This window comes from Stereum hirsutum, assembly GCF_000264905.1.
Source record: "Stereum hirsutum FP-91666 SS1 unplaced genomic scaffold STEHIscaffold_19, whole genome shotgun sequence".
In the NCBI taxonomy this organism is placed as follows: Eukaryota; Fungi; Basidiomycota; class Agaricomycetes; order Russulales; family Stereaceae; genus Stereum; species Stereum hirsutum.
The window spans coordinates 755850-782201 of record NW_006763149.1 but is presented as its reverse complement, the minus strand read 5'-3'; the positions used below and the strand labels follow the sequence as shown (position 1 = coordinate 782201).

Below are 26352 nucleotides of genomic sequence, written 5' to 3'. Positions count from 1 at the left end.
AAGCATAGAGACTTCTTTGACAGACAGATGCGACGATTGACGATTGACGACAAAACGAGAATTCGACGGATGGACACAAAAACGATATAAACAACGAAGCACAAGGGCTGAATCGACGAAGAAAGAAACAAAAAAAAAGGAAAAGCATGGGGTTGTCCGGACACGCTCCGGGGGAAGACATTCAAAAGGGTCGAGGGGGAAGGGGTTACAGGTTAGGGGATGGATGAACAAAGTGGACAAAAACGACGATGATGGAATGTTGAGGGTAGAGGAGCGTGTCGGGTTGGATAGACGAGGAAGAAGGGAAGAAAGATAGATGTACATTTGGGAATAGAGATGTAGCGGTGGCGCGAGGGTCTAAGCAAGATGACGATTGGTTGGTATCCACAACGCAAGAACACGAAACACGAATTTGGAAGGGGTGGTGAGTCCGTTGGGAAGGGGTAGCGATGGTCAAGAGGAATAGGAGAGCGGCGACGATGCGGAAAGGACTGAACCTGAGCAACGGCCCAAACTACAAGCACACAAAAGACGTTGTACAGATGAATGTCTGGGCAAGAATCGAAAAAAAAAAAAAAAAACATAGGACGGTTCGTCAGCACGTCTGTCACGACCACAAAAGGGCGAGCAAAAAGAATCCAACATACCTGATATAACTCATAGAAGATACACAGATGCATTATGAAATCGTGAAAAGAGAGCACTTCATCCCGTCTCATCCACCTTCCCCTTCATTCTCGACAACATCTTGAACATATTCGCCCCCCGACTCCCAGCGATCCTCCGCTCTTCCGCATTCGCTCGCTGGCCGACCTCCTCTTCGGGCGAAACCGACACCCTCGCCCTCTTCCCGGTCATTCTTCTCGTCGGCGTCGGACTCTCGCCATCCGGATCAACGTCCACATCACCCGAACTCCTCTTCTTCAACCGCGGATTTAGATCATCCACTCGAACGTCCGAGTACGCGCCCTCTCTCCGCGCCCGTTTCGGGGGAGTCGCAGGTGAAACACCAGACGGCTCCTGCTCACTCTCGCTCGAGGTTACGAAAGAACCGGTCGGCGAGCCATCCTCCTCTAACTCTTCTGACGTCCTTTTCCGCGATGGCGTCCGTTGAGGCTCCGGCGACGCAAGCGATATTTTGGACCTGGAGTTGGAATGGGAGATCGGAACCGACGCAACAGAGCCGGGAGGCTGATGTCCGCTCTTCCTGATATTCGGAATAGGGACTTTAGGCTCCGTCAACGTCGGTGCAGGCCCGAACCCCCATAAAGGTTGCGCGTTCGACTCAACCACCACCTTCCCCTTGCCTTTCCCCTTTCCCTTTCCCTTGTCCACGGCACCATCGACCTCCTGACCCCGATGCCTTGATACTTTACCCTCCTCGGTGAGGGTATACCCGTCCACCTTCACACCATCTTCTTTCTCCACGCCCACATCCACTCCGCCGGAGGCCTGAATAGTCTCGGTCGCTTCATGGTCTGTTTCCCACCCTTCCTCGTCTTGCGGCCAATCATAATAATTGTGCACGCCGTCGAGCTCACCCTCCCCGTCAAGATCGTCGTCGTCGTCTTCATCTTCGCTCTCGTCTTCTAGATCCGAATAAGTCGACGGAATGTACTCCTGCCGTTGTGGTGGGATAGAGATGACGGGAGATGGGTGAGCGATGACGGGTGACTCGACATTAGGGTCGTGAGTGGCGACGATCGGCTGAGGATATGATTGCTGGTTTTGTGGGTATGGATTGACGTTGGTCTGAGGGTATGGGTTCGACTGGGGGGGATAGGTGTAAGCCTGAGGATTCTGAGCCGCCTCGGCGGCTTTCGACTGCATTAATGTACGTTTGCAAATACTGCAAGCACAATGATAGAGTGGGGCACATGCCTCACGCCACACCTATCGAAATGAAAAGTCATGAGTCTACGAAAGCAAAACGAGCAGGAGTATGAAATAGACATACCGATTTGATCGCTTCGTGGCTGTACGGCGGGAGACACTCTGCCGTCAATGGGACGAAGGGGATGTACCGCATCAAACTGGACGCCTCCATACACATCGACGCCATCTCGTCCGGTCTCGGTCCAATAACATCCAACGTATCGTCCGAGGCAGGACCCGCATCCTTCGGAGGCGGAGATGGCGTCGTCTGCAATGTTGTCGTGCTAAGAACCGGACTCGTGGTATGCGACCCGTCAGACTTTGTCGAAGATGAGCTCGAGTCGTCCGCATGTTTCAAAACTGCTGCCTTGCGTACATGTTCGTCGGCGAGCTGCTCCTTCACCCAAGGCCAAGTCTCCCTCAGCACCTGGAAGAGCTCCTCCAAGTTCAGCTTCGACGCCCTCCTGATTGCCTCTTCGCCGTTCCTCGAGTCGAGCATGATGCGCTTGACGATGTTGCTCATTGGAGGGAGGAGAATCTCGCGGGTCTTGACTTTGTGGATCCGGTACAAGGCCTCGGCGAGATGATATGTCGGTGCGGCCGGTACGGCGATGGTTTTGGGAGTCGGGTGCCGGGTGGTGACTGCGTGCTCGTCGAGAAGCCATGCGGCGGGATGCTCAGCCGCCGGCAGTAGCTCGGCCGCCGGACGCTGATTGTAATAATCATCCGCTGGAGAGATCCAATGACCGTCGAGGATGCGCTCACGGACCCACGCCTCACATGCGGGCGCCTTCGCGCCACTGTCCTCCGCCCGCTGATGCAGCTCGAAACTATCATCTTCAAGCTCAAACGAGTCGTCCTCTCCCTCATTCACGTAACCGCCACCAGCCCCGCCACCAGTAAGCTTGAGCTCGTACTTCTGCGAAGCGACGGCCTGCTCCATGATATCCGCAAAGCGGGTATACCGACGAAGCCAATTCTTCTCCTGCGCCACACGGATGACCTCGTCGACGGTGCCCTCTCCGAGATCGATGAATGTATCGATGACCTGTCTCGTCTCCCAATCGTCGGCCGCCCATTGTGGCGGACCCTGTCCGACGGCCTCCCTGTCAGCTGGAGAGTTGCTCATCCGCTTCCAGAGAGCCTCAGAGCGGCAGTACTTGCACGTCGTGAAGATGTTCGGCCAAGTCTCGAGGTCCTCGTTCTCGGCGCAGGCGATCATCTCACTCTCCGCCTGATGTTGCACGTAGCTGAGATGGGGCGGGCAGGGACTTCGTAGGCAGACACCGCAGAAATCGCGTTTGTGGTGCTCTTTGCAGACGCTGACATGCCCGTGGTAGGGAAGGAGGACGAACCGTTTGGCATTATTGAGGCCGAGGTAGGACAATGGGGTGTTGAGGCGGCATACGGTACACGAATGCGTAACGATGTGTCGAAAGTGTCGATATGGGCTCACTCGGACGGTGTTGGAGGAGCCGGTTTGGACGATCGTTGATGTGTTGATGAGTATGTCTGCAGGGTCAAAGGCATAAATGGCGTGTTGCCAGAAAGTGTGCTGTTCAACTGAGACAGAAAAAAAAATCAGCACGCTGCGACGTCACTTGAAAAAGACAAGGAAGAGCAAAGGAAAATGAATCGTAGACTCAAGCTTTATTTGCACAGTTGGAGGGTGACTGGGACAAATTGTTCACGTCCCAGGAAAAATGCGCTGGCTCTTCGACGCCAATACATTCCTCGGCATTAGCCCAGCGAACTGTTTCATCCCTTGAAACCGTATTACTGCTTTCTCGTGCGAGAATAGGTACATGAAAATTGCGTGAATTGGATCATGCGTAATTGTTTGTTACACAGAATGCCGTTGACGAGCGCCAAGGCTGTCTCAGCAGGGGTTCACAGCTATTTGTGAGAAGCGGTTCAAAACATGAACGATATTTCCGCAGCAGTGGCAGTTCGCAAGACGGTTATTGTGTACATGAACAATACCTTCCGCATCGGGCAACACAACAGAATACCAGTGGCTCTGCAGTTACCTGCGCCACCCATGCTCGACCAAGCAAGAGCAGCGACACCAAGCAATATCTGCGGGATATCGGACATGATATACTGGCGCACCTGCCGAGGATACGTTATGCCACCGCCACCCAATACCAATAGACAGCCAGATGGGCCTTCGCTCGCGCAGGAACACTCACAACCACAGTCGCTCCACACATAACCCAAGTCTCCCAACGTATACGGAGCAGACACACACGAGAGACAAAAAGGATAAGAGACACTCACGAGCTGCCTGCCATGATGGGCATACTTTCATGAGCTTCTCAACGTAAACCTGATCGCGCAGGGCTATGTAGAGCATCCTTCCTGGCCAGACTTCCTTCGATAACCATGAGGAAGGGAGGAACATTTGTTGGTGTGCTAACAGCAAGGTATTCGTGCAGATCATTCTATGTCCGGCTGGTCAGTACGCGTCTGGGAGAGTGTGTGGCGGGTAAAAGGACTGCCAGACTGGCAATCGCGGGTGAAGGGGGGGTACGGCACCTGATGATTTCTGGTGGGAGTTGGCCCCAGGATCTGTTGACAAACTTGCCCTTGTAGACGGGCGTCGTTGCCGACGCCATTGACGGCGAGGACGTCGTCGACACTGTCGAGCGCGACGATGAGGACATTGTGACACAATCGCGTTCGTCACGGTGTGGAAGTGACGATCAACCTTGCGCGCGATTTCGCTCGGCGATTGGCTGGGGGCGATTCGGTCGGAGCTTGAAATTTGCGTACCGCTTTTGTTCTCCCATCTCTGGGCATCGCTTCCCACGGCTTGGTCGCGGCGATGGCCTTGTCGAATTCTGCAAATGGTCAGATATCTTCTCAGGTTTTCTTGCCTTTCACACACCCGGTTCATTCTAGCTTAAAAGCTGGCAACTTCCTTGTCCGAGCGCTAGCGCATGAGCAGCTGCTATGTTGTAAACCCCCGTTGCCCGCTGAGAGCCGAGCGAATGAGATGAAAGACCGTGCGTTCAGGACACGGACGGCAGTACAAGCACCCAAAATCGGTGTCCTTTTGGCGATGTTACACACCGGGCGAGCCCATGTGAGCATGTACCCATTGCGCGTCCCAACATGACTTTGCCTGTCAGTCCCTCACGATCAGGCTTCTAGCTTGCAGAACGACGCTGCTCGTCGTGGGCACCGTCGTATCGTACCCGGCTACGGGCCCAGGCTGTCTTGGAAGCTGGATAGTTCCCCGCTGCTACGAACCTCCTGTGAGGCTCGTTGTCTCGGCCGCATACTTTCGAGCTCAGCAACACCGAAGGTACACCCGCTCATACCGACTCGGATACACGGTACTACGGAGGTCGGATCGAGGTGTATTCGATTCTCCGCGCTGTGCATGCCTTGCCTGCATATCCCCGTCCATGGGAGAGCTGCTGCATTCGCGCGACAAAAGCCTCTTTATCCGCTCGTCTTTTCGAGTTTCCAGGAAGTTGTCTTCTTTCTTCTTTACTTTTGCAGAATCGGGGAAGAAGTGGTGTACCAGGCGCGTGGAGTCGGCTATGGACAGATGCGCCACCTCCGCCACGTGAAGTGGGGAAAGGATTTGGAAGGAGCGATGCTCTTCCCGTCGGCAGCAAGATATCCCTCTCCACGGACTTGTACGCCTCCGTTTGTCACCCCCGCTCGCAGCAGCGCGCCTCTAGACGCGCGTCCCGCTCGTTGGCGTCGATCCATCATAGGTCCACGAGTACTCCGCAACTGCCGCCCCGTCTCGACCGCTCGTTATCCACCATTACGATCTCTCCGACCTCCAAGCCTCTGGGGATGCACAGGCATTACCGGTGTGAACGTCATCTTTATCTCCATCCCATTGGTTGACGTTTAGTGGCATGACGCTTACCTCTCCACATCCGTTACGAACCTCCGAAGGCGGCTCGCTAAGCTATAAAAACCCAACGCGGGGTAGCGGGGTAAAGGCATCAAAATCTTAACTCTCCCTCACTTTCCACCTCTCTTCCGCACTGCCCCACCTCCACAAACCCTTCATCCCACTCACGTATCCCGAAACTATGCTCTCCACCCTTTCCAACTCGTCCAAAGCCTTCGTCTCACGTCGTGCTGTCCCCCTGTCCCGTCGCGCCTTCTCATCCGCACCCATCGTCGCCTCTGCCTCTACCATCACTCCCGTCCCCGGTGCTCGTCGTAATCTCACGTCACCTGCCACCGACAAACCCCTCACCGCTGGCTACAACCACAAAGCCATGATCCAGTCCATGTCTCCTCTCAGCCCATTAGGTGTCGAGGCAGCGCTCGAGTACCACGATTCCCCCGCCACTGCCCCTAAACCCGCTCCCAAAATCTTCGAAGAGTTCGCTCTCCACGACCGTGTTGCTCTTGTCTCTGGTGCCAACGCTGGTCTCGGTCTCGAGATGGCCATGGCACTCTCAGAGGCCGGCTGTCGCGCGGTCTACTGTGTTGATATTGCCGAGGGCCCCAGCGACGAGTTCAGCGCTGTGCAGGAGTATCTCACGAAGATGGAGGGCCCGCCGAGGAGATTGGAGTACGTGCAGGGTAGCGTCACGGATCAGGCCAGGATGTGGGAAATTGGGAGGATGATTGGGGATAAGGAGGGGCGCTTCGACGTTTGTGTTGCTGCTGCCGGCATCTTGAAGGAGAACATGGACTGCTTGACATACCCCGCAGATACCTTCAAGCAGGTTCGTTCTTTTTCTACCTTTTTGTTTTCTTCATTGTTTTTGACCACGATGATTGTATTTAGGTCCTCGATGTGAACACGAACGGTGTGCTGTACACCGCTCAGGCGGCCGGGCAACAGATGGTCCGTTTCGGCACTCCGGGCAGCATCGTCCTCATCGCCTCCATGAGCGGCAGCATCACTAACAAGGTGCGTCGTCCACCCTATTCATTATCTCTTCTCTATCTGAACTAAGCTCATTCATTGCTCACAGGATCACGCCTGGGTCTCCTATAACACCTCCAAGTCTGCCGTCCTTCAAATGGGTCGCAGCATGGCTTGCGAGCTCGGCGAGTCCAAGATCCGCGTCAACACCCTCTCCCCGGGCCACATCTATACCAAGTACGTTCTCGCCACTCACATTCCATCTATCATGAACTCACCATATATCTTCTCACCTTGTGCAGATTGACTTCGAAGTACCTTGACGGTCAGCCTCAGCTGCTCAAGAAGTGGTCCGACCTCAACCCTCTTCACCGCTTGGGTCGTGCCGACGAGATGCGTGGCGTTGTGACCTGGCTCGCTTCCGACGCGTCGTCGTACTGCACTGGTAGCGAGTAAGTCATCCTTTGTCTTTCGTCTATCTGCGCCACACGTTCTAACACTCGTGCGATCAATCTTTTCAGCATCCTCGTCTGCGGTGGCCACCACTCGTGGTAAACTCGTCGCGAATCGACCTCCCACATTCCTACTTCGACTCGACTCGACTCAGCTTAACTCAACTCGACTCGACTCGACTCAAATAATATATTCACACATACCAAAACGTTCAGCCGTGCTTAGATTGGTTTCAGGCTTCAGTTCCAGGGACTTAGACATGGACATGGACAAGGACATTTCGTTGTATGTACTGTATACTCTCTTCTCTTCCTGCTTTTTTTCTTCTTTTCGTTTTGTCGTGTTTTGGGCGTAGTACTTCTTGGGTTTTCTCTTTGATATCGAGGGTCAGGGCATTAGACAGATGATGAATTGTTATTGGGTATCGGTTTTTCGTTCACGGGATAGAAGGGAGGCAGATACTTCCGCGTTGGGCTTCTCATACGAGTACATTTACATGACATTGTAGGCCAGTAATTAATGGGAAATAATTTTCTTGACTGCGACTTCTTCTGCGTGATATGACTCTGAGTTTGTTTCTGTCCGAGTTGGCTTGGTGCGCTTGGGCCACACTGCATCGGGACCAGCGAGGTCTAAAGTACGCTTGTATTTCTTGCTCATGATCATTGCGCATCAGCTGACTCCCTTCCAGATGCAACAGCGACCTGCACTCACTAGTTTCGTTGATGATCCATGGTGCGTCCTTGATTGTTTACGGCCATTCCGGCACTTTCTCTCGTCGAGTGGCACAAGGAAACCAAGGGCCAAGACAATCACCACTGTGGCGCCACACCACTGCAACGGCACCCTCGCCACCGCTCTAGATCGATGGGCCCGTGTCCGCCTTGAGGCATTTGGAGAACAATGGCGATTCCCAAAGCTGAGCTCATCACCTGGCACTGAACAGTGTGATCGTTGACGCCCCGGCATAAAGGAAGGTATATAAAACAATGGCGCGCTCGTGTTGCTGTTCTCTTCGCTGTTCGGCCACTCTCTCCCAACTCTCTCCTCCCGTTCCCGTTGCGTTCCTCGTTCATCTCGTATCTCGGCATCCTGGTTTCTTTTGGAGAACTTGCGTCTTCCGCGCTCGTCCTCGTCTTAGCTGGCTTAGATGTCGTTCCGCGTGCCCGAACTTCCGCCTTTCAGAGGCTCGTTCTCTGCGACACCCCGTCGTGACACCTTTGAGCCCCAGCCCCCGCTCTCTGCGCCTCTTAGATCGTCTGCTTGGTCTTCGTCGCAGCACCAACATCATTCCCCGACTACCGCTGCTGCTGCTGCTGCTGATGCCGTCGCATCGTCCCTCCCAGCTCCGTACGCGCGGAGCCACACCATGAGCAACGCCCCCATACCCGCCACCCACAGACTTCATCCCTCTCTCGTCGACGTTCCCAACTCCACCCACCAGCCCGGCTCGATGTCACCTCCCTTACCAGGTCCAATTCTACACAACGCGCATCTCTCCCTACCTATATCACCCCGTTCCCGCACACGTTCCGAGCCCGTCAATCTACGCCACACGTCGACGAACTTCGGACCATGGAGCGTCGATTTCGATTCGGATTTGAGGGCTGAGTTGGAGAGGATCACGCCTGCGGAGGCGCAGAGGAAGATTATGGCTGCGCGGGTGGCTTATGGTCGTGTGACAGTCAGTCGGAATGCGAATCAGAGTCAGAGTGGCGCGAATGTGAATGCGAATGGGGGTGGTGGGGAGGATAGGAGTAGGAGGATTGAGAAGATTAGGGAGAGTTTGGTGGAGTCGAGGGTGAGGAAGGAGAAGGAGAAGCAGCAGCAGGAGAGAAAGAGGTCGAGGGCTGAGAGTATGAGTGCTGGGACTGCTGTTGAGGCGTTGAGCTATAAGCGTAGGAAGGAGCAACCTGAGATCCAGCCTAGAAATAGTCCCCTTCAAGTCCCGGAGAACTTCAGGAGAAACGCTCCTAGGAGGGAGATCAAGGACCCGAAGGAATGGATCTCGAGACTCTCGGACGTGGTGACTGAAGAGTGGATGAAGGCGAAGCGGGAGCGTAAGGATATGGGAGAGAACGTCGAGCAAGAGTTGGTCGATCGTGTGGTCAGCGTGGTGGAGAGTCATCAGTTGGAGGCGAATATGGATGGGATGGTGCTCTTGTGCGAGATCATCGACGAGCTGACGAGGCGGGGAGTGATGGCCAGCTCGGATTGAGGGTTCATACTCTGGGAATCTGGAGTTTCAGGTAAGTATAATGTTTTTGTGCGATTGTTAGTCTACCCTATGCTTTATCTCTTGCTTGTTCGATGTATTCCCTATTTAGACGTACCACACTTGTTGTGTTTTTTTGTTACTGAGTTCTGCTTTCGTTTGTTGTGTCAACGCAATTGATGTCATTTTTTCACCATGAATGATGTGAACTGCGAAGATAGTATGATTTGTACAATTCCATCATCACCCTAAGCTCTACTGCAGCTGGAAGCACTCTGGAAGCATTGGGTCGTGATGAGAGAGTTCAGAGGTCAGAACCTGGACGGTGGCTCCGATGCCGCGGTCATAGTCCGTCTTTAGGGCAGGCTCACTCGCGTCGCGGAATGACGAGCGCGTCTTAGCTTCTCTTCCGACAACTGCATCGAAATTCGATTCGTGCTGGTCTACGAGAATGCCAGCTTGACAGGAATGCTCATTGCCTCGCACGCCGTCTCTTACACTCTTGAACAATAATACTAGCTTTTCACTTGCACTTGGTCAAATATGCCGAGCAAAGGCAAACGCGAAGTTGTCGAGGTCCACTCTACAGACTCGGAAGCAGAATCCTTCACGGAGGGCCAGCATGCCACGACTAGCTCCGTCAAGCGTAAGCGTGGAGAGTCCGATGATCAATCTGGCTCAGAAGAAGAAGACGACTCTGGTGAAGCAGAAAGTTCTGACTCTCCGGAGAGGAAGCGGATGAAGCAAGAGGCAAAGCGTACTAGGTGGCCGTGGATCAATCGGTGCATGTCGTGGCTCGAGATGTGAGTGTCATTCTGAATAGGTGGCAAGTTGCTTGTGAAGAATTGAAGCGACTCGTGTATTTATTGACTTTTTTTAATGGTGCCATAGACGATTCGAGAACGAGGAACTCCATGTGTTCGATGAAGGAGGAAAAATCTTCCGCACAAGTGGAGAGACCATGGAAGACATGCTTGATGAGTTTGAGGAGTATTTGGACGAATGTGATGGAGACCCCAATAGCCGTTCGTACGTTGGCCATCATCACTCTTCAGCGCTCTTATTCATTTTCCGTCCTCCATTCTTATTGAGCCGTTTATTTGTAGCGATTACGGCGACTGCGACTGACCGGTGGTCGTTATGATTTGTGGAGTCACTTAAATCCTACCAACAGTGCTTTAGTATCATAACTGTTTTTCTACTCTATTTTCTCTTCCATCTAAGAGAGAATTATTCTCTCCCTAGGTCGAGCACGAGCTCGTAGCTCTTTGTCGTCGCTGATGACTTTTGCCTAATTCATGTCGCGCATGCAGACCAGACATTGTCTACAGCATCGTAAAAGTCGCATGAAGCTCGATTTCAGCGTGCTTGACTCGTTCTTTTCTCCTCCATGGACTCGCAAGCTCGTCGATTGTATACCGCCGAGGCATCAAAGACTACGTATGGTCTCGCGCTCATCCTTTTGATCGATATCTCGAAAGGTGTGCATTGAGAACCGGTGATACACTCGTCGGCTGAACGACTAGTTCTAAGCCAGTTGGCATTTCATTTCCGCTCAGAACCACTGTTTGCTCATCGCAACCCATCGTTGGGCTTTTACTGGGATTTTCTAGTCGTCATCGTTGCCAGAGCAAGTCTCCATCCTCTGAGGCGGATGTGGACGATACCACTGGAAGTATCTCCGCGTCAACACCGCGCATCATGCATCAATCCAGGAGACCTGACCGCTCAGAGGTCTTTATCCATGTCGAGACTTGGTTGACGCATTCACATAACGCAAGACATGCTTGCCAACGGTATGCCCACCCAATCACCCAAGCAAAGGCTGCCCTTGATTCTGATGGTTCATCCTTTGGGCTTGGTATAAATATTGCTCTGTTCATGCCGCGCATAGCACTCACAACCTCCATGGCTACCAACACTACCATTGCAGGCACAAGCTTCTTCCCATCCATATCCTTTGGCAACAGTCTCGACGAAATCGGGGCACTCACCACCCTCGTCGGATCGTCAATCACCGAATCCTTCGTGTTGGGTCAACGTGGAGCGGCGGGCCTGGCATGGGCACCCATTAGCACTTTCGGAGCCCTGTCTGTTGTGAAGGGTTGTATCAGTGGTGCTAGTCCTGGATGGCTGAGACATACGTTGGGGTTGAGAACGAAGGCGTCGGATTCGGCCATAGGCATGGACGTGAGGCTCGGTTCGAGAGGCTGGGGCGTCGCGAACAAGGTCCGAAGTACATTGGAGGTACCATTGGGGCTGTACCGATATCATAGCTCAGTAAGTGTGGTCGCTGAATTCGTTGCGCTCCAATCCACGATACTAACGAGCTGACTTTCGTGCTCTAGATTCACAACCCTGCTAGGGAGCACTCGCTATGTCGAGACGTGTACGCGTTCGACTCTTCGACATCCACCGTCCTCAATGAGCTCCCTGCAACAGACGCGGACGAGGCTTTCGCCGTGTACACCTACGGAGACCACCCTTTCGCTCGAAAACACCGATCCCGCTTTCAATTTGCGGCACTCTCTGTCTCTACGCTCAAGCTCACAGAGGCATGGTGTCTCTGGCGACTTGCTGGACCGCTTCTTGCCATCGTCACAGTAATTCCATGGACGTACTTCTTTCTCTTCGCCGTAGTCGTTGAGCTCCACGAAATCATCATCTCACGGGCCCTTATCCTGACTGGAGGCGATATCGACATCATCGCCGGCCAGTTGCCTTCCACCAAGAAACCAGGAGGATCCAAGAAGATATTTCTCGGCGCCGTTGACGATCCGAGACGACACAGGTGGTGGCGTACGGCATGGCTTTTCGGCGCCATCCTGTGTACATTTTCCATCGTCCTGACTTATTTCATCCTCGCCCAACAACCCACTTCCATCACGCTTCTTTGGACGGCGTTTCAAGCGCTCTGGTTCATCCTTCGTATCGTCGTGTATCACTTCTCAAGTCCGAGTATGCCCATGGCGCATCGTATGGTGGTGAAGAGACCGTGGGACGGTCTACCGGAGGATATGAAGGAGAGGGTGTTACATCTCTTTTTGGGCATCGCGACGTATCAGATCCAAAACCATCCGCGAGAATCGAACGGGCACGTCTACGGAGAAGACTGTCTCTCCGCTCCGCTCCTCATTCGATGGATTCGGCAATCTACCTCAGGATCCCCACTTGCATCATCCGTATTTTCGCTGGCATACCCTCTCAGCGCGAGCCATTTGCCGCCCATAAGGGAGACCAAAATTCACGCTGCGTCAGTCAATGTTCGGGTACTCGGAGTGATAGGGGACACTACGTTATCGACCATGGCGTGGATGGCAGGGTCGAAGCTTGCGCCAATGGACGTCTACGACTGCTGTATTTTATTTTTTAGTCGTACCGTTGATCGCCCTCGAAATCCTGGCACGCCGTCTATCTTTGCTATACCCGCTGTTCGTGTCTTGTCGTGCACCTCCGCAAGCTCCGACACCGTCGATCACGAGCGCAATATCTCACATCCGATGTTCATACCGCGCGGTGCCTCCAGCCAAACCGGGGACGTACAGACATGGCATTACTGGGTTCCCTGTGATGGCATGCCTTCGATATCGGTCCCAGAAACTTCAAAATCACCGTCGCCGACCATGTGGCTACATCTCCGGAGCGAGAACGTTCGGATAGTCGGTAGTCAGAGGGCGGAGGTGCTTTCTGACCTTGAGCTTGATAGAAGGCTGGCTGCGGGGCGGTTGAATATTGGGCTGACGGGCATTGGTGATGTGCAAGATGCTTTGGAGTCGTCGAGGAGGGTGGCGCTGCTTTGGTGGCAATGGTTCGGTGTTAGATCTTGAATAACGAGTACGTGCAGCGACTCACCTAGAGTGAACGTTTGTCGCGATGAAAGTGTAGCTGTATGGCCTGCTAAGTACAATTTGTCATGTTTTGCTTCAGATCCTCGAGGCTGCCAATCATCGATGATGATGTTGCCACGAAAGCCCATCTGGCGCCACACGACACTGTTACTTTGTCTTCGTACCATGGAGTCAATAAACATAGGCGACTGGAAGATGCATACCTACAGCAGACACAAGTGTACTCAGAGTACGGGTAGAAGCGTGGTAGCGCGGCCGGTCCAATGAGTCATCGTTCAATCCAGCTAGCAGGCAACCTATCGTGTCGTCGCAGAAGGCAAAAGAAAAATTTGTTCAAAGAGTGATGACGAAGATACCACTCACAATTAAGCAAAAATGCCGTAGTATACACGAGAATGCCGGTAAAGGTTTGCGGTAGCAAAAAGCGTGAAGGACGGTGGCTTTAAAATGGTAGAAGACACTCGATGCCCGCTGGCTGGATTGAACAACCGACCTTGATCTATTCCGCGCGTTCAGATCTGGTAGGTGTCAGGTACACCGCCGGAGGGCGGAAGCCTTGTAACAGGGTCGGCCGGGCGGCACGTTGTCACAGGCCAGACACGATACTGTTCCGGGGTTTTTCGGACGGACCCAGATCCGATGTTGCCGGCCAAGGTTGTACCAAGGTTGTCCATGGGGCACTGCGAGGGTTCCCGCCAAGCCGCCAAACACCCAAAATGCTGGTTGCCCGCGGCAAGAATTGAACGCGCGGCCTAAAACCACGGTCGGGCACAGAACAAACCTATAGCGAAACCACTAGACCATAGAGGCATACACAACTAGCGAGACACCTTGAATACGTTCATCCGCTGCTGTTTTTTCCAAGGGTATAGAAGACGGACTGGACGGACAGATGGTCAAAATAAATACGTAGCAGGCATCTACTAAATGGATAGTACTTACATGAGTGGTATATGACACTCAGTGAGGCGGGGAAGGATGAGCTACCCAAGGAGAACGCGACTTGAGCATATGCAGTCGTCAGAGCTTTCTGAAGGCGGTAGGGAGCGGCTGACTAAGCGGATACGTAGAGGGGAGGACGTTGCAACCTTGGGACAACCTTTTCGAAAAGCCCTGTTGCACGGGCCGCCGGACAAGCCTGGAACATCAATTTCGAAAATCCTCGTTATGGTATCGGTGCCGGGATCGCACATGGTCGCAGCGTCCCTATCCCGGGGTATTTCGGATGGGGGCCGTGCCGAGGATTAGCACGCCCGGCGGTGTAGCGGGCAACTCGACCCTTTCCGCCACCGCGTCGCGACCACGTCTCCCCCTTTTGGCGCCTCGTTCCCACGCGCCACCCTCGCGTTGTCTCATCTGGAACAATAGGCATGATATATAAAGTGCTAGCTATCCCTCTGTAGTCCCTCCCTGTCATGCGCGAGTTACTCGCGTCGGCCCCGCTCTCCTGAATAAGTGTTTTTTTTGTGCAGTGCCCGGCCGCCAATCGCCGTAACGCCGTAACGTCGGCCATCGAACATCGTTTCGCATGCGCGTCCAGCTCCGGCCCACGACATTTCGCAGGGCCCTATTACAGTTTGTTTGCTTTTGCAAAAGTATACCATGCCCGATGGCTGATTCGAACAACCGACCTCATCATGTGCGCGCTGATACGAGTGACGCGCTCTACCACTGAGCTAATCGGGCATGCCTGTTGCAGACTTTGATAACAATCTAACTGGATGGAAAAGAGTCAGCCAGGCGGAGTTACAAGCGAAGCCAAGGTCGCTCCTGTATGGCTTGGTAAAAGCACATCATTAAAATACCTGGTAGGTGATACGAAAAAACTGTCAATGGGACGGCAGACATTAGACGGTCGACAGATCCCCGGTCAGGTTGACTTCAGTCTGAGGCAGGTCTGAGGATGCGCGCTGGTGGCAGGTCGGGGATGCGTTGTGAGTAAATGACGATCAAATGACGATGCTATCGGTGGTCAGTACTTATCACGTTAACGTAAGCTACGTGACGTAAGCATAAATACGTTACGAGTGATGCGCTCTACCACTGAGCTAAGAGGGCATAGCTTTGTCCGGGAGGAGCTGGACACAGCGCAGAGAGCACAGACCGCGATAACACAAGAATAGATCGTCCAGTCCTTGCGAATATGACTGAAAAGAAAATGGTAGAACTACTCATCGAAGGGATTAGAGGGGATTCGAAGAAGTGGTAAATGAAGAGGATAACTCTTGGGAATAATGAGTCCAAGGAAGTGGGCTAAGCGCGCACTGTGCATCGGAGTCAGACAGTGGCAAGATGGAATACAGTCGTTTGCATATGAAACCCGAGGTGGCGTTTTTCCGCGCGCGCGGAAAGTTGTTTGTCTTAGCCAAATACGTGACGAACACTTGTCACAACGGACATTTCCGAAGTCTTCGAACAATGCCCGTACACACTGTACACACCGTGTACGCATCTCCTTGCTTCGAACGTGCTGGACCTTCCTTTTACACCTTAGCATCTTCGGAACCTACTATATACATGGTAATTGCAAGCAGCCCTGCACATTCTCAGCGACGACGGAGCTGTCAATGAGTTCAGGTTAGACTTGAACAAGTCAAGCCGACCTTGCTTTCCATCTTGAGTACCAGTGAATGTTCCTCCGACACAGATTTGGATTCGTACAACATCAGTACCTCTTTCCCCTACTCCTCCTAGTGGGTAGGTTCTGAGCTGATGTCTCAATGATTGAAGGTGCTCAACTTGACATTGCGAGGAGGCCCTCGTCCATCATCACCCATGTACACAACTGTTCTGTGTCCCATAGTGTAAAATGTACAGCTCCCATTTTATAATGAAACATTTTCTGCACTTCTTTATCCACCCTTAGACTGACGCAAATGTCAGTGTCGAGGCTTTGGCAAGGCTTTGGTCCACATTCTTTGACTATGTGGCTCATGGTGCCCTCGGGTGCCACACTGTGACTCACCGTGACTGTTTGGATAAGACAAACAACTTTCCGCGCGCACAGAAAAACGCCGCCTCGGGTTTCATATGCAAACGACTGTAAGATTCTTGGGCGTTTGGAACTCACTCGGAACGCTGCTACCCATGAAGCCAACCTGAAAAGTACAGCAAATAAAAGAGCAACATAAATATACAATGAAGAACTAGTCGGATAACAGACGTCTGATATCGTGAATTGTGGTCGTTGATCAAGGACGACGCGCGCGTCGCGTCGAAACAATAAACTGCGACCACGTGCCGACGTGTCATACCATTCTCACGGCAGTCAATCAACGAACCGATGGCCGTGTTCGCGTTTCCTCTCCTCGACTTCCATCTCCGTCTTTCCGTTCTCCAAGTTTGTCGATTTCTTTCTCCTATTTTCACTGTTGCTTGGACCTTGTCTTATATAACGTTTTAAATCTGTGATAGTCCAGGAAATACAGTGCTTGAAATGGCACCGAAGACTCGCGCTCGTCGCGCTGTTGCACCCCTTTCCTCCGACCACGAGTCACCACCCGAACCCGAACCAGAGCCAACGAAAAACACGCGTAAACGCAAGAGAAAGTCTCAAGTATATGTCCTTATTGACAAGACGCCGCGGAATCGCGATACGGGGCAGTCTGCCAAACGTACGGAGGGAGTAGGCGCAGGGGAGCAGGACGAAGAGGACGAGGATCCTACGCCGAAGAAGAAGAAGCCTAAGAAGGACGTAGTGGTGGAGCTGCCTCCGATCAGGAAGGGAAGGTTCAAGCCAGGGCCAAAGTTGAAGACGAGTGCTGTGGCCGAGACGAAACCGAGACGGAGGGGCAGGCCCCCCGCGAAGGCGAAGGATACAGGGAAGGATGAAGTGAAGGCCAAAGCGAAGCCCGAACCAGAGGCTGGCGAAGGTGAGGAGCAGTCACACGATGGTTCCCTTACTCCTCAGCGCGACGCAACACCGACTCGCACCACGGCAATAGAGCCTGAGGCGCTCCGAACCCCAGCGCCCCGTCCCGTTCACCCGCTCGTACTTTCAACCGTCAACCGTGCCCTGCGTGCACCACCCATCTATCTCGACGCCCCCAGTCCGACCCCACACGAACACCATCACCATGAACACCCTCGGCACCGTCATGCTTCCTCCCAGCGGCAACCCTCTACTTCCCGTGCTCCTCGCTCTGCTGCCGCCCCCGCTCCAGCTCACGTCGCTGCATCGAACAATCATCATGCAGGCCCTCTCCAACTTCCCCCGCAACCACCTCCAGCTCCAGTCGCAGCTACGACCATTCCCACAGGGCTTCAAACACCATCATCTGATTCCTACGAAGCGCATATTCGTGCCACCAATACAGAAGCCGAACTGGAGCCTCGTCCTGGTCGTCATTACCCGACCGACCGTTCTCCGCATGATGGAGCAGGTATCGACCCTCCCACTGCTCTTTTCGACGGTAGTGGCTCCGAGGAGAACGATGAGGTTAGGGAGACGTCTCTCCCTCCCAGCTCACCAACATATTCGGACGACGAAAGCACGCCTAGTCCAAAGCCTATCGAGAAGAGGAATAGGATGTACGATGACAGCGAGCTCGATAGAGCTGTTGCGGACGGATTGGGATTTTCGGGAGATGAAGACGAAGAAGAGTTGGAGGTCGCTCGCGGCCGTGGCGAGGAAGCAGACGATGAGCTCGAGTATGTGCCGCAGGAGAGACCAACAGACCAAGATCCGGGTTCGGAGGTTCCCTCTTCGGACAAGGATAATCAGTTCGCTTTCGTCCGGGAGAACTTGTACTCACCCGGTATAGCTTCCAAGTCTCACGGCCAGGAGGACGACAAAGGCCAGTCTGGTCACATCCCTCGGTCTCATCGTCATCATTATATGGAGGTGGAACTGGACGAGAACGGAGAGCCCGTCACTATCATGAGGTCGTCTTCGCCTACAAGCATCCCTTGGGAGTCAGACGTCGATATCGGGGCACAGGCCCCGGCTCGAGACAAAGGCAAGGGTAAAGCGAAAGCCCCATCCAGAGAGCCCTCTGAGCCTCTCGAATTCGAATTCTCTGACGACGAGAACGAGAACTTCGATCTCGACATTGGACCCCAGCCGGACGATCCCTACGCCGTGCCATTCCCCTCCGATGATCTTGACGAGCAGAACTCAGAAGTACCATCGCCTTTCCACAGTTCACAGGTCTCTCACAACTCTGACAAGGAGAACGAGAATGCGAACGCCTTCGATCCCTCTGGCTACCCTCTTAACCATCCTGACCCTCCGCCGTTTCGCACGCCCACTCATGATCGTACCGCCCCCACAGGTGAAGGGGTTGAAACGCGTACGCCAACTCAACAGGACCTCAATTTCCGCACGCCCACACATAATCGCCGTGGAGGTGCCCATCGGGGTGTATTGAGGCCAAGGATCCCGAGCCACCCACCTAGTGCGACGGACCCGAGAAAGGCTGAGGCGCCGCGGTATGTCGGGTTTGATAAAGGGAAGGAGTACATCGAGGATTATGGCAACTTCGATAACGTTGATCCGGGCGATGTTGGCGAGCAGATCCCTACGGAAGTCGAGGATGAACTTCCAATGGCCGACGAGGCACTTCCCAAGACACCACCAGCGAAGCCAAGGCAGACCCATCCTGGCACTCATGCTCGTCCCCATCCTCAGACGGAGCATCATTCCCATCGCCATCATCCTGCCCAACAACCGCCCGCACACAGCTCCCCAGCCGTAACGATCAACCGCTCACACAACCATGAACGCGAAGTTCAGCTCGACCCGCGACGCCCTCGCTACACCGCCCTCGACCGTGACGCTGGCCTTTCCCGTCGCCGGCACGGCCATCGCTCGCGAGGCCATCACCGCGAAACTACTCCCACTCAAGACGATCCGTTCGGCTTCTTCGCAGCTGAAGCTCGGTTGAAGAAGAAAAGACGAGCGGGATCCGCTGCGACTTCGCGCTCAGCCGCCGTCGCTGGACCTGTACCACGCGTCCCTACACCTCCAGCTGCGCCGGTCCAGACGCGTCAGCCGTTTGGGAACATCGAGGTTGAGCGGAGCGACTCGTTGCCTGTTGCGTCTGGTGTGCCCGTGGTGGAGAGTGAAGGTCTACCTGCATGGCCTGGTGGGTACGAAGACAGCGACGATGATCTGTATGGTGATGCGCAGCCGGCTGTTGATCTTCCAAACATGGATGAAGATCTGTTGAAGATGCCTAACAAGCAACCTCGGGAGGACGACGAGGAGAAAGTCGAGCTAGGCGGTGACGAGAACCAATTCATACCCGAGGACGTCGAATCCGCTGGGCCTCGCACGCCTCATCGTCGGTCTCGCCAAGGACGAGGCAGCGTCTCTCCATCTCGCCATCGCATCGCCGTGCCCGTTACTCCATCTCGCCCCGATAGTCAAAGTCAACCCCAGGTCCCTGGCACCATCGCCCTCCTTGGCTCGACTCGTACTATAACTATCCCATCCACCGTCATGACACCTCGCAACGTCGATCGTACAGTCCGTAAACGTCCCGAAACTGAAGTAACTATGCGGAAGCGTAGACGGCATACGAACGAAGTCGACAGTTCAGTCATGGTGGAGTTGATGAATGTACAGCCCGACGCCGCGTTTGAAGGGCTAGAAGAGTTGATCCAGGGAGATTCGGGATCAGATGTTGGCATTTCCGGTCATGTTGAGGTAGACCTCTCTGGGGACAGGACACCGAGTGTTGCGGACAGTCCAAGTCCGGTCAAGAGGAGGGTTGATGAGGATATGATGGAGGACTTGGTTACGGACTTCAATCCTCTCGATATGGATATGCCGTCGGAGAGTCCGGTGAGGCATAAAGGGAAGGGGAAGGCAATCACTCGGGGGCCGAGCGACGACGAAGAGGAAGAGGATGACGAGCAGGAGGAGGAGGAACCCCAGGGAAAGCGACGGTCGAGCAGGCTTTCTAATTCCAAGACAAGGCGCAATGACGACGACGCACCAGATGATAGTGCCAATGAGGACGAAGAAGACGAAGACAGGCCGAAGCGTAAGGCGTCCCGGAGTAGAGCTCCTACTTCCAAGGCAAGCGCTCGAGGCAGGAGTACCACTAGGGGCAAACCTGTGTCAGGCAGAAGCCGTGGACGAGGCGGAAGGTCGAGGTCCGAGGGGAGTAGGAGCAGGTCTCGGAAGAAGAAGCAGGATGTTAGTACGGATGAAGACGTGCGGGAGGTATGTTTATGTCGCAGCATTTCGTCTGCAGTGCTTAGCTGATATTTTTTCTTATCATTAGCAGAGAGAAGAAGCTAAGAGGGCGAGGACTGAGTACTTCAAGAACCTGAAGGAGTACGACCTTCGTACCGAGAACGTCTACGTCGTTTGATCAGCTATCGCGGCTTACCTCTCGCTGGCACGATGGTGTAAATAAGAACGAACCAGGTGTATGAACCGAATCCGCAATTGGCTTGCGATCGTTTGATATTTTTCAATCTCTTTCTATGTCCTCCTAGTGATTTCTGACTTGATATGTACACATGTGTTATCCCGAATATGCTAGTTCTGCCCTTGGCCATTGTTGTTATCCCTCCGCGACCCCCAACTTCCATTTAACCTCGTTCTTGGCCTGCTGGCTTTGTCTCGATCTACTTTCTATACCACTTTCGCGACGCGTTATACATCCCGTGTTCGCTGTAACTCGGGTTATTTCTTGTTTCGTTTGTTGTACTTACCGTCTCGATTTGTGACTGGCCGTGTCATTTTCCCGGCCAGAGAAATATATAGTTTTATGTATCTGTGAGCACGAATCCCTACCCCTTTCGACCACGGTTCACACTAAAGATGCTCTCGATCGAGTATTGACAGAAACTACCGATGCTATTCGGACACTAGCAATGACGAGCTGCGTGCATCTTGTGACCAGAGAGTCGGACAGATGAGGGTTACTACTACATGTTCTGATACATCATGCGCAAACATCGTTAGCAACGACAGCAGTGCGATAACAGAATGAGATAAATCCGAAGCACATGACGGAGACCTGAACAAAGGTCGACTAGATACCAAAGCTATACAGCTTGGCTTTGACCTTTTCTAGCTTCTCCTTGTGCGCCGTAAGCTCTTGCCTGCGACTAATCACACTCGGATCGTCGGCCAAATACCGTTCACAACGCTCAGCCGCTTCCTGAGTGGCACCTAGCTCCATACGCTGTATCAGGAAATTCTGCATGTCGTGCATGACGCTAACGAGAGAAGAGTAAGAACAAATAACATGTCGAAGAGACGGATGCCAGCTCACCCATGAACGAGTTTCAGGTCAATCGTCATGGGCACGACGTCTATGACCCTCTGTACAGCAATGCATCAGCCTCCCAGACAAACTAAAGAAGGCTCCGTGCACACCTTGTATGATACCTGGAAGTACCCTCGCACCTCCGCCATCACGTCCATCTCTCTCTCATATATGTCGGGCGGGTGCAACTTCCCGAGATCCTCCACCTTCAAACCTTCGTATCCGGCGCTAGTAAGTAACGCTATAGCTTGCCGCATTTTCTCTTCCTTCTCCGCAGACAGAGGAGCCGGAGCGGGAGATTGCCCTGCGGAAGCTGCTGGTGTTGGTGTCGTAGAAGAACTTCCGTTGCCGAAGAAGAATGGCGGGGGCGGCGACGAGAAGGCCGATCCGGACTGAGGTGTGATGGATGAGAATGCGTTGACGGCGCCTCCGGAAGGGGTGAAACCTTTCTTCGAAGGAGCGGCGCCATTCGCTGTTTGAGGTGGATTGTTGAACAGCTTGAAGGAAGCCGTCGTGGTTGGTGCCGTTGGTGCGGTTTTCGTGGTTATGCTGGAACTTCCTTGGTCTGCAGCTCGATCGGCCTTGTATCTCGAGAGCCACTTCTCCTTAGCTGTTTGGAGATAATGATTGTTCTGGGTGTACGGCATTCGTTCTGCATCCATATGTGAATCGACGGCATCCTGGCAGATTGTAAGATGCTCGTCCACCAAGTCAGTCACGAGGGATCTGTCGAACGTGAGCATGAAAGGCCTATATAAGACAAAGGTAGTGACGTATGACCTACCGGACCAGTGAGTGCAAATTATCCCATCGCTCGAAATGACCTTGTACTTGTTCCAAAATAACGTCGAGGATATTGGTACGAACAGCCTTCAGACACTCTTCAGCGAGATGTTTCCATCTCTGCTGGCACTGCCGAATCAACTTCAGTTTAGCTGCATATGGGACGTTGTCGGGGAGCTCGCGAGCGACAGAGCTGTATCATGCGCATGAGGAAAGATCAGGATCCAGATATTTCTAAAGATACTTGAGAGACAGACTTGTCAATATACGTCTTCATGTCATCCAAATGCATGGGACAAGTCAGTGCTTTTCCCGCAAGGTTGGCATCTTCGGTCAGGAACAGACAACGTCGCTGGGCGAGGAACTCCGGGCACGTTCCTTTGATCGCGTCTTTAAACTCGGAAAACAGCCTGATATTGTTCTGGACGAGGTTGAGGCCTGAGGAATCTTCACCAGAGGAGCCTTCGACGAGGCGTTTGACATCAGAGCAGAGTGACGTGATGAGGCTGTTGTCGAGCCGTAGTCAGATACTGTCAAGGTAGGATAGCTGCATAGTAGTCACCTCAGCATGTATATGGCCGGTTCAGAAGGAAGAGGCGGCGGGAGTTTGGCAAGCTCGTCGTTACAAGCCGAGAGGCGCTTTGACGCTTCGTCACTAACTTTTGGAAGTCTATGCGAGTCCTTAGATCAAAAATCTGTCTATGGTGGGTTGCCACTTACGTTTGCTTGATAATCTGCAACAGTAAAGGACTGAGGGTGGACAAAAGGTTCTTGACACCGAATCGCTGTTGCTGCGAAGACGTCGACCACGGCGCAGTGGACCGAAAGAACTCAGCCTCGTATTGTCGGGCTTCATCAGGTGTAATACCGCTCTCTCGCTCGCTATCGTCAGGCTGTCGAGTACAATAGTAGCCATGTCGGAGAGGGCGCAGGCGACCCTCGATGATATCTAGGAATATGTCTTTGGACTTGGATCCCTTTCCAATGACGTCTGGCTTTGTGAACACTCCTGTGGCAATAGAACGTCCGCTTCATGAGGCGTAGGTTGACGAGCAGATCAAATAGGGGACAAACCTATGGTTCGCTCTCCTTTTGGGTCAGCTTCCCGAGCGAGAGCCACAGCCCTCTGGTTATCAATATCATCTACGAGGAGCGAAACATCCATTGAGTGGCGAACTACAAAATGAATATAAATACATGCTTGAGGTCAATCAAGGAAGGTACATTGTCGATTATCCTCTGCAGGGGAAGATAATGTCAGTGTGATGCGATGACGACACGGCGATATGGTGAATACCTTGTACGACACCTGGAAGTATCCTCTGACCTCGGCCATGACGTCCATCTCCGTCTGATATTCGTCGGCTGCATGCAGCCTGCCAAGATCCTCCTCCTTCAGCCCAGCATGTCCAACGCGAGCCAAAATCGAAAGTGCCTCGTTGATATCATCCTCATCGACATCTGAGTCTGCATCCGGAAGACGCTCATTCTTGTACTTCGCACGCCATTCGTCTTCTTGACTCTGCAGGTAATGAGTATTCTGTGTAAATGGCATGCGTTCGACTTCCAGCATAGCGTCGACAAAAGCACGAGAGGTTTCTAGGTGCTTCTGAATGAGCTCAAGGGCAAGGGATCTTATATCACAAACACAGGTGAGATGCTTGGGTATCTGATAGGAAATAAAGGGTATTGTACTCACCGCATTTGCATATGTAGGTTTTCCCAGCGCCCGAAGATGCTGTCTACACAAGCCAGTAGACACTCAGTCGTCTCGCGACAGACAACCTCCAAGCACTCGGTGGCCATTCCGGCCCATTTATCCTGAAAGTCTTCGATGAGCCTGACCTTAGCGGGGTAAGGGACATTATTGGGCAGTTCGCGCTTGACCGAGCTATATGATCACGAATAATAAGCGTCATTCCGACAGAGACATTAGACGACAATCTACCTCCTGATGTAAGTTCTCATATCATCCAAGTACATGACTCCTGTCAATGGTGCGTTCACAGAACTTCCGCCAGAGTCCACTTGGTCTGTCGTTACTTCGGATCGTAGTCGGGGCGCGAACTCAGGGCAAGTTGACTGTATCTTGTCCTTAAAGATTGCATACGCACTGCGATTTCCTTGAATGAGCTGGGAATCGTTGGATTTGGATTTCTGGAGCCCTTCGACGACTATTTTGACTTCGGTACACAGGGATGTGATAAGGCTGCAAAATGCTGAATCAGGCGCCACGATATATCCTATGACCTATCGGAGATACTCACCTCAGCATAACAGTGACTTGATCCGAGTCCAGAGGGGCCGGAAGGTCAGAGAGGGCACTATTACAGGCCTCCCACCGGCTGGTAGCATCTGCAGCCACCTTCGGAAGACTATTATGACAGGGGCAAGTACGTGATCAGGTTCGCTTTATTGACCGAGAGCATTGCAGAGACCGTACGTATTCTTGATAATCTGAGACAACAGAGGACTAAGTCTTGCTACCAGGTTATACATTCCAAACCGGCCCTTGTGTGAGGTAGTCGACCAAGGAGCCTCAGTATCGAAGAATGCCATCTCATTCTCTCGTGCTTCTTCGGTGGTGATTCCGGCCTCCCGTTCTGCATCATCGGGCTGGCGGGTGCAGTAATATCCGTGAAGTAGGGGGTTGCTTCGGCCTTCAATGACATCGAGCCATATACTGCGTGATTTGGAGCCTTTTGCGATGACGTCTACCTTCGTGAGGACACCTAGCAAAGAATATCACGGGGTCATTACTAAAGTGCTCGATTCGGGGTGAACAAACAAAGATGTGCTACCTATGGTGCGTTTTCCCGCGGGATCTGCTTCGCGAGCCAAAGCGAGAGCCTTCTGATTGTCGATGTCATCTGTAATCGCAATCAGTAACATGATAATTACGCGACTACCGAAAATCGTACCCGTCATCGGAAGAGCGACTAAGATCAAAGAGTTTCCTTTGATGTGGTTGACAACAAGCTCCTCGACAAGCCTGACAAGTTTATCCTCGGCATTCTGGATAAGACCTGAGAAAAGACCGATATCTCTGTCAGTGATTCATGTAACGAATGTCCTGCACAATGGTACATACCCGGCAAGTCAATGAACGCCAGATCAGTCAAGTCAGGGCCTTGCAGATCGACGCAAACTACGTTCTTGGAGAAGAGCATCGGTTTGCTGCCTTGAATACCCTTCCTCAACTGCTCGGCTGACATTCCTAGGAACTTATGCGACTCAATCGTAGGGTTCAGGATCGCTACTTGAGCTCGGCGGAGAGCTAGTTCCACTTCGTCCTTCTTCGCGATGATATCTCCGAACGGGATCTCTGTGACCTCGGCCTAAGGAGCGAGTAAAAATTGTTTCAGAACAGCCTGAGAGGATGGCAAGGGGTGATTCTTAGAGGACGTACGAGAAGCTGTAGGTTTGAGTCAAATTCCCAACGGATAGAAACCTGGCATGACCAAACGTCAGGCGAGTATGTAAGGCGACACTCCATAGGGCATCTTGTACAAGTCCCTGGGTCTCGCGGTACGTGTATCTGAACGACCCCAGGGGAGATACAGTTTAACTTCGCAGGAAGCACTAATATGAAGAGGAAGAAGAAGATGGACACAAACCCCCGAGATAGCTTCAACTACGCTACTCTTCCCTATATCCAGCATAAATATCACAGATGTCAACGAGTAAAGAAAGACTTACCTGCGGACTGGTTCCCAATGACTACGATCCGTGGGAGGTCGACCACAGCTTGTCCTCTGTTTGATAGAATCAGTTTTGTGAACACAGTGATGAGTGAAACAGACGAAGTCACCCCATCGCTCGCAGCTCTTTTACAACCTGCAATAATGCCTTCGTCCTTTCGGCATATTGACTCTCGGCGAGAACGCCATTTGAGTCATCCATCATGGGCTAAGGTGTGTGGGAAAATTGAGTAATCCGCTGAAGTTATGAACGTGGGGTCAGGGGGAATACGAGGAGTTGAAGGCGTAATGAGTCGCTTTTATGGGTCGCAGTGCAGGAAACGTCCCAATGCATAACTGAAAATTCCAGTGGCGAGGATCACTGCAAAGGGGAAACCCCGAAACATGTAGAACGAAC

At 52.9% G+C, this 26352-nt stretch overlaps 7 protein-coding genes and 1 non-coding gene across 8 annotated transcripts; 5 read left to right on the top strand and 3 right to left on the bottom strand.

Moving 5' to 3' along the window:
* Positions 1-154: 154 nt before the first annotated feature.
* Positions 155-4570, bottom strand: STEHIDRAFT_142670 (uncharacterized protein). The gene is made up of 5 exons (XM_007310181.1): positions 4414-4570; positions 4156-4319; positions 1958-3438; positions 648-1893; positions 155-550 (listed from the first exon to the last, which is right to left on the bottom strand). The coding sequence occupies exons 1-4, from the start codon at positions 4539-4541 to the stop codon at positions 706-708; spliced, it is 2961 nt and encodes a 986-aa protein (XP_007310243.1). The 5' UTR covers positions 4542-4570; the 3' UTR covers positions 155-550; positions 648-705.
* A 1558-nt stretch (positions 4571-6128) lies between these two features.
* Positions 6129-7282, top strand: STEHIDRAFT_67651 (NAD-P-binding protein; the record flags this gene model as incomplete). Its single annotated transcript, XM_007309935.1, has 5 exons — positions 6129-6584; positions 6647-6772; positions 6837-6964; positions 7030-7179; positions 7249-7282. 5 exons carry the CDS (start codon positions 6129-6131, stop codon positions 7280-7282), a joined length of 894 nt encoding a protein of 297 aa, XP_007309997.1.
* Positions 7283-8258: 976 nt separating this feature from the next.
* Positions 8259-9398, top strand: STEHIDRAFT_172483 (uncharacterized protein; the record flags this gene model as incomplete). Its single annotated transcript, XM_007310180.1, has 1 exon — positions 8259-9398. Exon 1 carries the CDS (start codon positions 8331-8333, stop codon positions 9396-9398), a length of 1068 nt encoding a protein of 355 aa, XP_007310242.1. The 5' UTR covers positions 8259-8330.
* Positions 9399-9806: 408 nt separating this feature from the next.
* STEHIDRAFT_172482 (uncharacterized protein) lies at positions 9807-10633 on the top strand. The gene is made up of 3 exons (XM_007310179.1): positions 9807-10198; positions 10287-10424; positions 10502-10633. Exons 1-3 carry the CDS (start codon positions 9939-9941, stop codon positions 10521-10523), a joined length of 420 nt encoding a protein of 139 aa, XP_007310241.1. The 5' UTR covers positions 9807-9938; the 3' UTR covers positions 10524-10633.
* A 152-nt stretch (positions 10634-10785) lies between these two features.
* Positions 10786-13222, top strand: STEHIDRAFT_162542 (uncharacterized protein; the record flags this gene model as incomplete). The annotated part of the gene is made up of 3 exons (XM_007310178.1): positions 10786-10876; positions 10933-11675; positions 11744-13222. 3 exons carry the CDS (start codon positions 10786-10788, stop codon positions 13220-13222), a joined length of 2313 nt encoding a protein of 770 aa, XP_007310240.1.
* Positions 13223-14846: 1624 nt separating this feature from the next.
* Positions 14847-14929, bottom strand: STEHIDRAFT_t264. Its single transcript has one exon. It is a non-coding gene; the product is annotated as a tRNA-Thr (tRNA).
* A 1643-nt stretch (positions 14930-16572) lies between these two features.
* STEHIDRAFT_172481 (uncharacterized protein) lies at positions 16573-20980 on the top strand. The gene is made up of 3 exons (XM_007310177.1): positions 16573-16583; positions 16658-20414; positions 20476-20980. Exons 2-3 carry the CDS (start codon positions 16680-16682, stop codon positions 20563-20565), a joined length of 3825 nt encoding a protein of 1274 aa, XP_007310239.1. The 5' UTR covers positions 16573-16583; positions 16658-16679; the 3' UTR covers positions 20566-20980.
* A 64-nt stretch (positions 20981-21044) lies between these two features.
* STEHIDRAFT_87062 (P-loop containing nucleoside triphosphate hydrolase protein) lies at positions 21045-26104 on the bottom strand. The gene is made up of 20 exons (XM_007310176.1): positions 26066-26104; positions 25954-26009; positions 25872-25903; positions 25664-25792; positions 25346-25592; positions 25176-25280; positions 25056-25124; positions 24698-24986; positions 24522-24629; positions 24203-24463; positions 23954-24145; positions 23552-23888; positions 23329-23493; positions 22975-23263; positions 22817-22924; positions 22512-22760; positions 22256-22447; positions 21582-22197; positions 21478-21527; positions 21045-21421 (listed from the first exon to the last, which is right to left on the bottom strand). Exons 1-13 carry the CDS (start codon positions 26068-26070, stop codon positions 23431-23433), a joined length of 1893 nt encoding a protein of 630 aa, XP_007310238.1. The 5' UTR covers positions 26071-26104; the 3' UTR covers positions 21045-21421; positions 21478-21527; positions 21582-22197; positions 22256-22447; positions 22512-22760; positions 22817-22924; positions 22975-23263; positions 23329-23430.
* Between the last annotated feature and the right edge of the window lie 248 nt (positions 26105-26352).